The sequence below is a fragment of the Neomonachus schauinslandi genome, chromosome 15 (genome assembly GCF_002201575.2).
Source record: "Neomonachus schauinslandi chromosome 15, ASM220157v2, whole genome shotgun sequence".
Lineage (NCBI taxonomy): Eukaryota > Metazoa > Chordata > Mammalia > Carnivora > Phocidae > Neomonachus > Neomonachus schauinslandi.
In genome coordinates, this window is record NC_058417.1 from 39,901,661 (window position 1) to 39,918,191 (window position 16,531).

A 16,531-nucleotide genomic window follows, 5' to 3' on the forward strand; every position below is an offset into this window, starting at 1 on the left:
CACGGATACAGAACTGGGCAAATGAAGTGGGCAACAAAAGCTAGAATGGATAAAAACTCTTATATGGTGTTGGTGGTCACAGTCCTGCTCCAGATTCAAGGGCTTGGAAGGTGTGGGGAGGTCTTCAGCCTGAATGGTGGGGGAGGGGAGAAGGAAGGAGGACGGGGACAGGAGAGAGTTCCAGAACCTGAGAGCACAATCCTGAGAGTGATCTCACTGCGGGCCCAGGATTCTGGAACTTGAGCTGCCTGAAGGGCCCTATATGAAAGATGTAGTAGGGAAAAGGAGCGACAGCAGGCTAAAGGGGCCCCCCACAACCCTCCCCGACACCCTAGGAGAGCAGCCTCTCTCCGCTGGTCCCAGGGTGCCATGGAGATGGAGAGCGCGGCGGCCTCCACACGTTTCCACCAGCCTCACATGGAAAGGAAGATGAGTGCGATGACCTGTGAGATCTTCAACGAGCTTAGGCTAGAGGGCAAGCTCTGCGACGTGGTCATCAAGGTCAATGGCTTTGAGTTCAATGCCCACAAGAACATCCTCTGTAGCTGCAGTTCCTACTTTAGGTATAACAGGGTTGCCAAACTAAGCCAAAGGGGGACTTGGGCTCATTCTGAGACATTTTGGTTCATTTCATGTTTCCCACCCCATCATCGTAAGTTAGGGACACTGTCAAATCTGTGGGCTCCTCTAGCCTGGCTCCCTTGTCTTCTGAAGAGGCACAAGTAGGGCCGGAGCCGCCTCTCTGCTTTTCCACTGGATTTCAACCAACTGTTGGTGAGCCAGGTGCTTTTCTCCTTTGATTCTCACCCAAACCAACCTTCGGGAAGGTTGGACACCCACACTGGATTTCCTACTTAAACCTAGATGACAGTGCCACCTCAGCTGCCCCTTGTGCCCCTATCCCAGTAGAGACTATCTCAAACAGGGTGATGAATTAACAAGGATTGAGCAGGTGGGAAGGAGGATGCAGGAAAGCACCAAGGAAGTGTTTATCGGAAGATAAAGGGAGTTTGGGTCACAACCACTGTGACCCAGGAAGTGGCAGAGCTATTTTGTTCATGAGCTGAAAATGTTTGAGTTATCAGTTCCAACGAACATATGATACATGTGTCCCATCTGTTGCTAAAAATTTTCATTCATCTAGACCTGCAACAGGGTCTACAAAAAGACCAGATAGTGAATATTTTAAGCCTTGCAGGCCATACAGCCTCTGCCACAATGACTGCACGCTGCCTGTTTTATAGTGGGAAAGCAGCTGTAGACAATACTAAATGAGAGGGCATGGCTGTGTTCCAATAAAATGATTCATGGATGCTGAAATTTGGATTATAATCCAGGTGTCACAAAATCTATTTTCCCCCCACTTTTAAAAATGTAAAAAACAGGGGCGTCTGGGCGGCTCAGTCAGTTAAGCGGTTAAACTCTTGATTTCAGCTCAGGTCATGACCTCAGGGTCGTGAGATGGAGCCCTGTGTTGGGCTCCACGCTAGGCATGGAGCCTACTTAAGATTCTCTCCCTCTCCCTCTGTTCCCCGCCTCCCCACTCTCTCGCTCTAAAAAAAAAAAAAGTAAAAACATTTTTAGCTTGTAGGTGGCACAAAAACAACAGGTGGGCCAAATCTGGCCCAGAGGCTGTAGGCTTGCAGACCCCTGCTCTAGAGAAGAATCTGATTTCCAAGCCCATATTCCCTTAAGCCATCTAGAAAAAGGAAGCAAAAATTTGTTAGGGCAGGTTCTTCTGTCTTTTTCAACACCTAAAAAAGTACCTAGGTATACAGTGGGAGCCCAATAAATAGTTCTGGAATAGTACACTGTCAATAATTATTTATTGAGTGCCTATTTTGTGACAGGCACTATCCAAGGTACTAGAAATAAAACAATGAGTAAAAAGATAAACATTTGTGTTCTCATGAAGTTCACCTTCTAGTAGGAGGAATAGGTATTCAATAAATAAAAAACATAGCAGATCATAAGTGCTGGGGGGGGGGAAGGAAGGTAGGGAGATTTTATTTATTTATTTTTAAAGATTTTATTTATTTATGAGAGAGAGCGAGCACGCACAAGCGGTGGGAAGAGGCAGAGGGAGAAGCAGACTCCCAGCTGAGCAGGGAGCCTGATTCAGGACTCAATCCTAGGACGCTGGGACCATGACCTGAGCCGAAGGCAGACGCTTAACCAACTGAGCCACCCAGGCACCCCAGGTAGAGAGATTTTAAACAGGAAGGTGGCAATTTTAAATAGGATGGTTTGCTGACAAAAGTGACATTTGAGCAAAGACTTTAAGGGGGAGGTGGGAGTGAGAAATATGGAGATCTGCAGCGGGGAGCCTTCCAGGCAGAGGCAACAGCATGTACAAAGGACCAGAAATGAAGCACCTCTGGTGTATTCAAGGAAAGCAAGGCTGGTGGGACTGGAACGGAATGAGGGGGACGGTGGGAGGAAGTGGCCAGAGAGGTATTACTGGTCCAGACCTCAGAGGACTTTGTACTCCCTGGTAAGCACCTTATATTTTACTCTGAGCAAGAAGGGATGTCAGTGGAAGGTTTTGAGTGGAAGGGGTACGTAAACTCATAAGGTGGTTGGGGTATGACTGTAAACTCTGGCAGTATCAAGGGCAGAAGCAGGGGCATCAGAAGGTTACTCCCAATCATCTAGGCTGGAGATGGTGGTGGCTTGGACTAAAGAGGTAGCAGTAAGAGGTGAGGAGTGATCAGATTCTGGGTGTGCGTTGACTGAACGGTACTTATTTAAAGAAGCGTATTGCTCAAGTTTAACTTACCTTAAGTAAGGTTGAGATAGAAGAGACCTAGGTCTTACTCCTGGCTCTAGATCCCAATTTTTCCACCCACCAAACAGGGAAAAGTTCTAGTTATCATGAGGATAAGAAGAAGAGTGACCAAAGTCAAAGTTCTTGGCAAGGTTCTCTTGCCCACTGTATAAAGCACATAGTCTACCCTCCCCCTCCCCTTCCCCATGCCAATTTATTTCCAGCATACTCACCGTGCACTATTTGGGAAATGTCCAGACTCTCCTCGACAAAAGAAGGTGGGGGGAGAACCTGGTAAACTGGAGAGAAATGTTTCAGTGGCTGCTAGTTTCTTTCTTTCTTCCAGAGCTTTGTTTACCAGTGGCTGGAACAACACTGAAAAGAAGGTATACAACATTCCTGGCATTTCCCCTGACATGATGAAGCTAATTATTGAATATGCATACACCCGGACCGTCCCTATCACACCGGACAATGTGGAGAAGCTGCTGGCTGCTGCAGACCAATTCAACATCATGGGTATTGTCAGGGGTTGCTGTGAGTTCCTCAAGTCGGAGCTGTGTTTGGATAATTGTATCGGCATCTGCAAGTTCACGGACTACTACTACTGTCCCAAGCTGAGGCAGAAGGCCTACATGTTCATACTGCACAACTTTGAGGAGATGGTGAAAGTCTCGGCTGAGTTTTTAGAGCTATCAGTCACTGAACTGAAGGATATCATTGAGAAAGATGAGCTCAACGTCAAACAAGAAGATGCTGTATTTGAGGCCATTTTAAAATGGATTTCTCATGACCCCCAAAATAGGAAGCAGCATATTTCAGTTTTGCTTCCCAAGGTCAAGTTTAGTTATTTTTTGTGGGATGCTTAATTGCTCATGTTCGGTTCACTTACCCCAGAGGGACTGTGCGAAGAGCCATATTCAGATGTTTGGCAGCTTCTGGGGCTGTATTTACATACACTTATATAGAAGGCATCTCCTAATCTTTGGAATTTTGCAGTTTTTCTTTCTTGACATTGCTAGTCCCTTCTACCCCACTTACATTCTTTGACCAAAATTCTCCCTGGCAGTGGGGGAAGGAGATGGCAAGGCCTTCAAAAGAATTTTAAAGGGCCCTCCTTTCAACCATTTTTATTCTGTGAGTTTCCCCAAATCCCAGGTAGAAGTGGGATAGAACACCAAACAGTACTATACACAATTACAGCCATTTGGCACTAATCTGTGTTATTTTATACAGAGAAACACAGATGTTCAATGACTGAACAATCACCCCAGCCTTCTCTGGTCTAACAGTACTGCCCAGTGGCCAAGGAAGAGGCTAGCTCTGTGATCATTTGAGGTGCCTTCTATCTAGCTCATTCTCAGCATCCGAATGTATACCACCTCCAGAAAACAAGTGTTTAAACTCTGTGAGCTGTAAATCTCAAACACAAAATATGATCCTGCTGCCATTCAAAGTCAGACTGTAAACGGGGACTTGTGGATATGGGTTTTCCAGGTACCCTCACCTCATCTGACTTTCTGTCTTTCTTTCTTAGGTTCGCCTGGCCTTAATGCATGCTGAGTACTTCATGAACAATGTGAAGATGAACGACTATGTCAAAGACAGTGAGGAATGCAAGCCAGTCATCATTAATGCCCTAAAGGCCATGTATGACCTCAACATGAATGGACCCTCTAATTCTGACTTCACCAACCCACTCACCAGGCCCCGCCTACCCTATGCCATCCTATTTGCAATTGGTGGCTGGAGCGGTGGGAGCCCCACCAATGCCATTGAGGCATACGATGCTCGGGCAGACAGATGGGTGAATGTCACTTGTGAGGAAGAGAGTCCCCGTGCCTACCACGGGGCGGCCTACTTGAAAGGCTACGTTTATATCATTGGGGGGGTTCGACAGTGTAGACTATTTCAATAGCGTTAAGCGTTTTGACCCAGTTAAGAAAACGTGGCATCAGGTGGCCCCGATGCACTCCCGACGTTGCTACGTCAGCGTGACAGTCCTCAGTAATTTTATATACGCCATGGGAGGATTTGACGGCTATGTGCGTCTCAACACTGCTGAACGATACGAGCCGGAGACCAACCAGTGGACGCTCATTGCCCCTATGCACGAGCAGAGGAGTGACGCGAGTGCCACAACACTCTACGGGAAGGTAGGAATGGGGAGGGGGGAGAACATGCCCAGAAGTAATGCTCTTCTTTGTTTTCCGGCGGGCGGATGGAAAATAGAAGAGGCAGTCCTCACTTTGCAAGACTAACTCCGTCCTCGAATGACAAAGTGGCCCTTTGTAACTGTCCTTTAAAATTTTACTCATTAAAAAGCGATGTACGCACACATGGGAAAAAAGAAACTGGACAGACTGGCATCAGAAGGGTCCCCTTGTCACCACTACCATATACACACCCGTTCTTTCTACTCCCCAGAGGGAATGAGTTCAATAACCTTGCGCCTCTCTTCACACAGGTCTACATATGTGGTGGTTTTAACGGAAATGAGTGTCTGTTTACAGCAGAAGTTTACAACACTGAGAGTAATCAGTGGACAGTCATAGCACCCATGAGAAGCAGGAGGAGTGGAATAGGCGTAATTGCTTATGGAGAACATGTATATGCGGTGAGTTTATCTTATACCGCACAAAAACGATAACCCTCAATTTTTTGTTCGCAAATAGGTTTACACTATTATTGGTAAGCATTTGAAAAGCAATTTTTTTTTTCTCCCGTGGAAAATAGTGGAAAGAGGGAGGTATGAAATCACTGGTTCCCCCACCCCACCCCCAAAGGTGGCCTCTTCCTCCATGAACAGAAGCCATGGCTAACAGTCAACCATGTTTCCCTTGCTGTCCATAGGTAGGTGGCTTTGATGGAGCAAATCGACTTAGGAGTGCAGAAGCCTACAGCCCAGTGGCTAATACTTGGCGCACAATCCCCACTATGTTTAATCCTCGTAGCAATTTTGGCATCGAGGTGGTAGACGACCTCTTGTTTGTGGTGGGCGGCTTTAATGGCTTCACTACCACCTTTAATGTGGAGTGCTATGACGAGAAGACGGACGAGTGGTATGACGCCCATGACATGAGCATCTACCGCAGCGCTCTGAGTTGCTGTGTGGTGCCAGGGCTGGCCAATGTCGGGGAATATGCAGCTAGACGGGACAACTTCACAGGATTAGCCCTGCGAGATGAAGTAAAGTACTCCGCTTCGACAAGTACCCTACCTGTATGAGCCTCTTCATTTAGCTAATAAAGAGTCTAAGCAATAAGAATTACTTCTTTTTTTAAATAAATGCAGTGTTTAAACTTGTAAGAGTACTGGAAAATGTTCAACTTAAGGGAGCCAAGGGTTGGATGAATAAGGGAGTAAGAGAGAAGGAAGAAAGCATTTATACCAACAGTGCATCATTAATAAAGAAAAATCACACAGTACAAACCAGCTCTAAAGAAATAGGTTTATTTAAAACTTACATTGAGACAATTAATAGCTTCAACACAAAACAAGATAGCTTTAGGAACATAAAACAAGCTATTTTACAATGTAATGTCTCAAAGCATCCTAAATTCTACATCTCCTCTGACTTAAAGGGAGAGAGCCAAGATTATACTTTCAGTAGAGTAGGGGCTTGGATACTGATAGCCCAAAAAACCCACCATGTATCAACTTGAACTAAATATGTATTTTACAAATAACTCAATGAGCCCTAGCACATAGATCATAATCTTCAAACATCTAACAAGCTTAATTTTTCACAAGTGCATTATGCAGGAGGATTAAGTTAACAAGTGCTCTACTGTATGTGCTTCAATGTCAGACATTCGTAATGATGCTCAGAGAGTAAGACAAAAGCCCTACCAAGGTAATCAACAAAGCCGTTATTTGGCTGTCTAATTAAATTCCTTGAAGCAAGATGACTACTATATTATGTTATTGTTACTGTATTACTCACTCAACTATGAGCTGTTTTGTTTCCAAGGACCAGAACACGTTATGTAGGCATTTTAACAGCAACAAAAATGGACTATTCTCAAGAAAGCAACAAACTGGAGTGATGGACCGTGCCAAAATGTTTGACAATTAAAGGAGAGACTGAACTGTTTCTCAAATATTCTACAGTTAAATGACAACCTATAAATACCCTATTTTTCTAGTGGAGGCCGGGAACTTGCTTCACAATTCTGTGAACTTTCAAAAGACAGGAAGTGTGGCCAACATACCCTCTTTATTTAAGCTTAATTTGACGAAAGTACAAAAAAAGTCCCTTTAGTTATGCTTGATTAGGCCAAGTAACTAAAATATACAATTTAGCTTACTTGTCTACCTATAGAATAGTGTCTTATTAGGATTATGAAGCAGAGAATGAAGTATTTAAACATACCACATGCTACACTAGTCAAGAAACAAAGAAAAAAGTGTGCCCTAGAAACTGCCTTACCAGCGACCTGAAGAGTTTAAAAAACAAAAGCACACAAATCTTTGATAAACACTACCTTTCCAGCTTCAAACCTGTGTTTTTATATATATTAGTGTTTTAAAAGTTTTTGGTCCCAACAATACTATATAAAACTAAGTGATCAAAACAAAACTGGTATCAATGAATTGAGATTTTTTCCTTAGTAAAATATCTTTGAATTAGCACAGCAAAAGCAAAGTTGGATATCAAGATATACAAGACTAATCATGCAAACAACTGCAAGTGAAATGTATTACTTAAACACTAAGCTCATGACTGACATTCTCAATAGATACCACAGGTTTGTTTTTTTAAAGCCATGGTGGGGTAGGTGTAAAGGATATCCATTCTAAGATATAAATAGCACTCAAAATTATGTATAGGTATTATTTTTTGGTATAATCAATTCCTCTCTTTTCCTTCCACAAAACAAAACCAAAAGCAACAACAAGAACAAAAGGTCTGCTTGAATATATGTTAAGCTGTCCTTTTTAAAGCTATATTTTTAACTGCTTAAATTACCAAACACACTCTAAGTTTTCATCAAAATGGAAATTTCTTTCCCAAAGAGCCATTTTAGGCTGGTTAACATAGTCAGAACCTTTCTAAATACTCTGGAAGTTATTTCCAGTTTAGATTTCAGAATGTCAGCCTTGAACAGATTTAAGCAAATCTGGTTTCCTTCCTTATTAACAAGTTAGTTAGGATATTTCAGAAACACAAGTTATTGATGTGAAGTCACACATGTGTGAATTCAAATATGAAAATTAGAAATTCAGTCGTCAGGAAAACCTGCACACATCATGCAAGGAAGGACTTACCCCTTCTTTTCAGCCATGGCCTAGGTTGCCTGCTGAGTTAAAAAAAAAACAACAGTTTCAATCAAGTTTTCAAAACCAGATTATACCTAAATCTTAGAGGAGTTAGAACTTGCCACATACGTGAAAAAAGACCACCCCCCAAATAACTTGGTAACAACGGTCTCAGAAGACAACGCTAAGATCCCAAAACTTTACATCACACCTTCTAGAGAGAAACTGCCATTGTAGTGAGCTACTAAATTATTTCACCACCACCAAGAAAAGGAAGTTTGCTAGCCAGCGTAGTCTATCAGAGAGGAGAACATCACTCAATGAGCTTTTCTGTCTCACTTGCATAGACCTCAACTCAAAATTAGCACTTCTCAGAAATGGCTTTTTTTAAAATAACTACAAACGGAAATTGATAAAACAGTAGAGATGGCACAGGATAGTATGTCCTCATACAGAAACAAGACTTGAAGTTTACTACCCCCACCCCAATCTAAATGAAATGGTTTTAAAGCAGATTTCCAACACATTTATTGACAAACTTTGTCCTAGGCAGGGATACTAATTTAGAAATTTCAGGGAAGTTCTTGGTATAGAGTCCAAGGGCTAAATATTAATAGTCTTGCAGCAAATTGAGAGCCAAAATTTCTAGTTGTGCTTTTTCTCTTTTGATGTTTGATACAATAAGGAGGTTAATTATAATGGACTAGGGAAAAAAATAATCACTGCACTTGGAATTCAACTTCTAGAACAATATTCTGGAATGTCTAAGGAGATAGACATTCTGAAAGAAACAAGAAACATATAATGGACCCCTTCTGCAAGCCATTAGGGCAGGAGTCCTCTAAGCTGAGTGCTAATTCGTATAAAGTTTGGGAGTGTGTTAGAGAATCAGAAGAATGCATAAAATAAATAAAAGGTAACTAAAGCAATACATTTTTAAGAGCCATAATTGTGTACCTAAATTTGGTATTCTAGGCTCAAAGTTCCAATAAAAGCCTAGGGCAACTGGATAAAATAGTAGAACAACCAGGGCTGAGAAACAATAAGGCTTCCCTTTAGCAACATTTCTCTAAATTGTCACTTTCCTTCCCATTTTGGAACAAGTTTCTTTTAGAAAGGAATGAGGATTCTATACAATATACATTAGAGCAAAATTTAAAACTGAAGGCACTGAGTGTCGATTGTCATAGGCATTATTTACACACTCAGTAATTTATCCTCAAGTAAGCCTGCAACTCCTGAAAAAAGTGTTTAAATGTTTTAATGCCGATTGCTCAGTCTACACTAACAATACTTTTCTTCTTAGAGAAACAAATTTCGCATATATACCTTCCTCTATATTAAATCAATCAGCCAAAGATCAATACTCTTGTCAACCACCATCATCTCAGAACGATGGCTCCAAGTTTCCAACAGTTGCTGAAGAAATGAAAAATATTCAAAAATCAGTGAGCCAATCACAAATTTCTCATCAGTCATCTCTTCTAGAGAGAAGCAAAACAGAAATTCTAGATAAGCACATACAACAAAATATCAATGCAAATATTCTGAAATCATCTCGCTGAAATATTGTGCTTTTCCCTTCAAATCTCAGTGTCACTACTGCACATACTTCCTGCAGATGAGGGCTCAATGCATAAATTCTGCCCTTTTCAAAACCAGCCATTCAGGAGAAAATCAAAAGGAATATCAAAGTATATGTGCAAATAAACTGTTGCTTAAAGCATGTTCAAAACAGTTAAGTCCCTAAGACAAAGGAGTTTTAACTTGTTGGCGGAAAAACAGCCAAGTGACTATCCCTGGGTTTTCCACTTGTCATTAATAAGATCTCATTTAGCTGGCACATCCACACAAACCAAAGACATAAAAAGACTACAAACCAACAAAAGTTACCACATAGTAAATCGAGTTTCCCATTCTTCAGTTTTTTTAACTCTATTTCCTTTATATGGGGCAATAAACAGTTTAGGTAGAAAATAAGTTATCGACATACTTTCTCAAGTAACAGTCTGGGTATCCTCAGCCTCACGAAACAGGTACAACTGTTTGAAGCTGCACCTATCAGAGAACCTAGCATTCAATCTGAGAGCTCGGCACTCGTCGCATGTTTAGGGCGTGCCGATGTATTTCTTGCATCTGTCTGATCCGGTCCTTCTGCCACATTAAGTTTTGAGGCATAGGATATCTCTGGGTGCCATGCAAGTACCGGTATGGGATTCTCACATGGCAAGCAGTGGCTCTACAACGTGGCTGTGGCATGGGGGGAAGAAGCATCCACCGCTTTCTTTCCGCACAATACCGGTAGGCTTCTTTCCGATACTGTTTGTCAATATCGTCACTGTTTTTCCAGCCTCCAATAATGAAAACATCATCTTTGTAATAGCAGATGGCTGCTCCTTCGATGCTTAGGACTTCTGGAGGTAAGCTTTCAAGGATCTCGTCGGAAACTTGGCTGGCAATTTTTCTTACTGCCTCTTCATTTTCTAAAGAATAACTCTTAGGACAGCATGATGCTGTCTGATAAAAGTTTGAATTGACCACGGACATTTGGAAAAAGCAGTAATTGTCAATAAGTGGCAAAGATTCCACATCTTGCCACTGTCGAGTCTCCGTATCATAGCAAGTAATTACAGCCTTTAATCCGTCTTCCGTGTCCCGGTCCACAGGAGTGCGGGCAGCAATGTACACAAACCGGTCTTCAATGGCTAGCGCTTTGACATCTCGAAGAATCTTTGGTGCCGATTCCAAGTTGTGCCATTTATCAAGCTCAGGATTATAAACAGTCACATCTTTGAAGCCAGGACTAAAGTTGCCATGTCCTCCAATGCTGTAGAGCTTCCCTTTGACTTCTGTTAACCCAAAAGAATGCTTCCTTGTCATCAGACTACAAACATGTTCCCATGTATTCAAATTTGGGTTGTATCTTTCCACAGTTTTAGCAAACCCTGGTTCCATTGATCCAGCAACATACACATAGGACTCTGTTACTGCAACAGCATGTCCATCAAGGTGATTATGAATATGGGGCAGGTTTACCCATCTGTCCTCATCGACAAAATATCCCACACATTCACTTAAATAATCCCCTCCTTCTGACACGCCTCCAATAACCATGATCACGTCCATGTTTTGCCCATAGCGAGGTAATAAGGAGACATGAGAGGCGGGATGCTGGAAGGTGCCAGACTGTATGTTTTCAGCCCTCAGAGCATGCCTCTCTACTGCATCGGCCACTAACTTGACGCAAACTTCGTTATTGGCCACCAGCCTCTCTGGTTTGACATGCCGAGTAAGGTAAGTAGGTTTCATCTGGGACAATCTGAGCAATTTAAAAAGTTCTTCAAAGTATCTTTCTCTCTCCTCAGCATTCCTCTGAACCCACTTCAAAACTGTTTCAAAGAGAACCTCTTCGGAATCCACCGTAATTTCCAAGTCTGACAACCAGTCTCGAATGAGATGGAAAGGTAAGGTATAAAATTCTTCATCCTGAATTACTTTGTGGAAATTTCTCCGTATCATATCGGCAGCTTTCAGAGCAAGTTGGCTCAAGGTATACATGTGAGCTAAGCTATGAATGGCCACACAATTAGAGAGATGAAGTTTTTTCTTGAGAAATTCTCCACAAAATTCTTTTAAACGAATTAAAAGGAACCTAAAATCAAGAAAAAGAAATTTTCAAATGTGCATATTTTTTGTGGTTGCATTTTAAGAACATCTGAATTATACAAATTAAAATAGTAAGCTTCGGGTGCCTGGGTGGCTCAGATGGTTAAGCGTCTGCCTTCGGCTCAGGTCATGGTCCCGGAGTCCTGGGATCGAGTCCTGCATCGGGCTCCCCGCTCTGCGAGAAGTCTGCTTCTCCCTCTACCTCTCTCTCTCTCTCTCTCATGAATAAATAAATAAAATCTTAAAAAAAAATAAAATAAAATAGTAAGCTTCATCTCACTTTATGCCTAACATCTGAAAAAAGGCAAATCCCCCCAAATTAAAAAGGATTATGCTGAAAAGTATATTTAAAAGCATAAAGTCATCTTTATACAGGATATATTTTAAATTATTTGTATTATATAGTTTATATATAGTTATACATGATACATACAACACACACACAATGGAGAGTTCTTCATAATGTAAGGTTTCCTGAAATATATCCTTTAATAAAGTACAAGAGTCAAAGACAAATACATATGATCTCACTCATATGTGGAATTTAAGAAACAAAACAAACATGCAAAGGAAAAAAAGAGAGACAAACCAAGAAACAGACTCTTAACTATAGAGAACTGATGGCTACCAAAGGGGAGGAGGGAGGTTGAAATGGGTGATGGGGATTGGGGAGTGCACTTATCATGGTGAGCACTGGGTAATGTATAGAATTGTTGAATTACTGGGGCGCCTGGATGGCTCAGTCGTTAAGCGTCTGCCTTCGGCTCAGGGCATGATCCCGGGATCCTGGGATCGAGCCCCACATCGGGCTCTCTGCTCAGCGGGAAGCCTGCTTCTCCCTCTCCCACTCCCCCTGCTTGTGTTCCCTCTCTCGCTGTGTCTCTGTCAAATAAATAAATAAAAAAATCTTAAAAAAAAAAAAAAAAGAATTGTTGAATTACTATGTAGTACACTTGAAACTAATATAACACTGTATGTTAACTATACTGGAATTAAAATAAAAAACTTAAAATAAAAAAATAAAATACAATAGTCCCACACTTTATTTTTATTGGCAAAGGCAAATCCCAATCCCAATTTGTCTATGCCATTCCTGTCCTAATCCTCTGTCAACCACCAGCCTTTTCTTCAATGAGGAAGGATCTCAGGGAAGAGACTTTATTAAGCCTCGACTAGATGCTCCAAGAACTGTGGCTCCTGGGAGGCTATGTCTGCTCAAATATCAGAAGGAACAGCAGTGGAAGCCTCGTGTCAGAGGTTTTAATCGCCTCTTCACCAGTTTTCTCCTTGGGTGGCAGATGATGGGGGCAGGAGATGGTGCTGGGCGGGTGCAGCCTGAGTTGGGTTCTCATTAAAGCAGGGGTGGCAAGGCAAACTCAAACAACAATAACAAACATATGAAAGTGGTTTGGCATGTAGCTGACCAGAAGTTGTCTGCCCACCTAAACTCACTGACTCATATTCCCTTGGATAGGGTGTTTGGAAGCACTGCTCTATGAAAACAACAGCTATCATACACTAGGCATTTGCCGTGTGCTGGGCAGTGTGCTGGACACTTCCTATTATTTCCTTATAAGTACCCTTGAAGGAAGGTATGATCAACAGACAGTATATGGGTGGTAGGGAGAGGGACGCTGCCTCAGAGCTGATGGGTAAGATTAGATGTGATGGTTGCAAGGCACTTAGAACAGTGTCTAACACCAGGCAGCTGCTAAAGCAGCTGACAGATGGAGAGAAGTTACAAGTTTTAAGTAAATTGCCTGGGGTGTTCTCTCATCACCTCCAATTCCCCTATAAAGCAGGGGCAAATTTGAAAAATAAGCCCACACGACAGACACAAACATAGCTTGAGTGATTGCAATGACCTTTCTCTACCCATTTTCATTCTACAAACATCCCTCTCTCAGATCTGTACCTGCCCCCATCCTTTCTCACCCTCTAATGAATGACCCAACCTTGGGCTTTGAGAAAACAGAAATCAGGCAGAAACTCCATCTCCCCATCGCCCAATCTGCTTGCAGCTCTATCCTATACTCTGCCTTCCCTGTCCAACTTTTCCATTTTAAATATGGATTCTATCCCCTTCTTGGTTTTAAGGACTTTGCTCCTGCAATTATTCCCCTACTTCTGTAACATCAATTTCTCCTCCACTGATTTTTTTTTTTTTTCAAGCACACAAACAAGCTCATCTCCTATCTTAGAGGGGGGGGGAAAAGACCTCCCCTGACTCTTCCCAAACATTTCCATGTGTATCATTATTCTGACCCTCTTTATAGGAAAAATTTAAATGGCTCTTGTTAATGCCATCAAGAACCTCTATTACTGCCAAATCCAGCAATCTATTATGGTTGACGGAGTTGACGTGATTAGGCTACTCCCTCCTCTACACCCTGTGAGACCCATCTCCTCTGCTGGTTCCTTAACATTTTGGAACCCCAGGGCTCCATCCTGCCCTTTCTCTGTCTACACTCTCTTCCTAAGTAATTTCATCCAGTCCCATGGCTTTAATTACCATCTATATGCCATATTCCTCCCAATCTCTAGCTCACAATGTTCTTATATCCAACTGCCTCCTCAGACATTCCCTGGACCAAAACCAAACTCCTGATCTTCCTCCCAAACTTGCTTTCCTACATTCTTCCACGTCTTAATAAATAAATAACCCTATCTTTCCAATTGCTCGGATCAAAAAACTAGCAGTCTTTTCCCTTATACTCTACATCAAACCCACCAGCAAATTCGTCTCCTCTACCTTCAAAACATATCTAGAATTGAAGCGCTAATCACCTTTACTTTTCTTCGAGCCAAGCCTCTACCGCCATTCCAACCTCCTAATCTCTCTGCTCTGCCCAGAAGCCCCATCCTGTTTTCAACACAGCAGATTCTTCAAATCAGACTGCATTGTTCCTCTGCTCCTAAAGCAAAATTCTTCAAATCAGATTGCATCATTCCTTTGCCCCCAAAACCTTCCCATCTCATACTCATTCAGAGTAAGAGCTCCTTCCACAGGCTGCAAGCCTTTGGAATCCAAGCTCCATGGAAACTAGATCCATCCCCATCACCACCCTGAGGGGCCTCTCCCACCCTCTCCACCTGCATCCATTTGATCCAGCCACACTGGCATCCTGCTATTCTCTAACATCCAGATAAGCTCCACCTCACGGCCTTTCCACCTGTGTTCCCTACCTGAAATACTCTACCTCATCTCCTTAGGTTCTCTGCAAAATGTCTTCTTCATTAGGTATTCTCTATGTACCCAATTAAAAAACACAGTTCCTCTCCACCAGCACTTTCTATATGTCCTTACCATGCTGTATTTTTCATCAAAGCTATAACAATCATCTGACATGCTATTTTACTTATTTATTGTACATCTACCAAGGTAAGTGCAACAAGGAAAGGGACTTTTATCTGTTTTGTTCACCACTGAATTCCCAGCACCTGAGAACCCGGTGTCTGATCTGATGCATCACAGGCACTCAATAGGTATTTGTTAAAATAATGTACCTGTAACACAATACTGCCAAAACAGACTCCTCCATATCTCTAAAAATGGCATTCGCCTGCCTCCTAACCATTCTCTGAAGCATCCATTCCTACCCCTTACAGTCCATTTCTCACAGTAGCAGAATCGGCTTTTAAAATAATTAAATCAGGAGATTTCTTCACCCAGCTTGCCATCGCACAGTAAAAAAAAAAAAAAAAAAAAATCAAACTCCTTATTTCAATGCATTTCACACACCCTTCACCTACGAGATCCAGCTCCACTGGATATTTCTTTTAGTTCTTTAAGCCAAACTGGGTCCTGCCAGAAGGCCTTTGCGCTATCTGCCTGGAATGTTCATTTCCCATCTTTGCACGGTAGGTCTTTCTTGCCGTTTGGAGGTCGGTTTAAACGTCACCTCCTCAGAAAGGTCTTTCCTCTACCCAATCACTATCCTTTCATCCTTTTTAAATGTCAACACAGCATTGATTATACGCAGACTTTCTTTTTCATTGCCTTTGTCCCTCCACCTGGAATCTAAGAGCAGGGCGCCCTCGTCAGACTGGTCGGCTGCATCCTCAGTACCCAGAGCAGTGGTGCCCCACAGCACACAGCAGGCGCTCAATAAGTATCAAACAAATGCATTTCCTCGGGGTCGCACTGCCTCCCTGCCTCCCCCGCCCCCTCCCTGGATGAGGCCCTCGGTGGGCGAGCATCCCCACCGCCCCGCGCGCGGCCCTCCGCATCCCGCCTACCTGTCGGCCAACTCCAGCACCTCGTGCACGCTGCCCGTGCTGACGCGAATGCGCCCGGTGTACATGTATTCGATAACGGCTTCCACCGTGTCGGGCTCGGGCCCAGGCTCGGAGCTCCACTTGCGCATCTCCACTCGGCCCGAGCGGGACTCCGAGAACTGGCCCGAGAGTAGGGGCGTGAAGTACTCGGTGGCGGCGGCCAGCACCGAGCGGTGGGCCCGGAACTCGCGGCCTCCCGCGCCGCCGAAGCATAAGGTAATGTCGCAGAAGAGGCCCTGGCGCCGCTGCTCGTTCTGCCTCCAAGACAGCTCCGAGCAGTGAGAGCTGCACTCGAAATCCTCGGCCTCCGGGCCCGGATCGCCCCCGCTCGCCTCCATTGCAGATATGCCGGGCCCAGACCCGAAGTCCACCGTGCCGCTGCCTCGGACTTCGGCGGCCAGCCCTGCCGAGCCGGCGGCGGCCGTCTCCATGCTCTCCATCTCTAGCACCTGAAGAGATGCGGCCGCGGCTGCCGCCGCAGCCGCAGCCACCGCCGCCGCCGCCATCTTGACGCCGCCGCGCCCGACCTCCGCAGTCTCGGAACGATCCAGCCGTTCT

General features: G+C 43.5%; 3 protein-coding genes across 3 annotated transcripts in view; 2 read left to right on the forward strand and 1 right to left on the reverse strand.

Moving 5' to 3' along the window:
* Nucleotides 1-16,531, forward strand: part of LOC110573273 (signal transducer and activator of transcription 5B) — an 871,639-nt gene that overhangs the window by 510,075 nt on the left and 345,033 nt on the right. The gene's annotated exons all lie outside the window — the stretch shown is intronic.
* KLHL10 (kelch like family member 10) lies at nucleotides 370-5,995 on the forward strand. The gene is given in 6 exon segments (XM_021681711.2): nucleotides 370-563; nucleotides 3,114-3,603; nucleotides 4,305-4,652; nucleotides 4,654-4,923; nucleotides 5,235-5,384; nucleotides 5,621-5,995. Coding segments are annotated over 6 exon segments (1,827 nt in total).
* Nucleotides 6,209-16,479, reverse strand: KLHL11 (kelch like family member 11). Its single transcript, XM_021681710.1, has 2 exons — nucleotides 15,935-16,479; nucleotides 6,209-11,681 (listed from the first exon to the last, which is right to left on the reverse strand). Exons 1-2 carry the CDS (start codon nucleotides 16,477-16,479, stop codon nucleotides 10,100-10,102), a joined length of 2,127 nt encoding a protein of 708 aa, XP_021537385.1. The 3' UTR covers nucleotides 6,209-10,099.

Bases quoted from the DNA above. Each gene is read 5' to 3' on its own strand.
- KLHL11 (XM_021681710.1), bottom strand. From the start codon at position 16,479: ATGGCGGCGGCGGCGGTGGCTGCGGCTGCGGCGGCAGCCGCGGCCGCA. The intron at 11,682-15,934 runs GTAGGCGGGATG...TCTTGATTTTAG, and splicing joins GTGCTGGAGTTGGCCGACAG to GTTCCTTTTAATTCGTTTAA.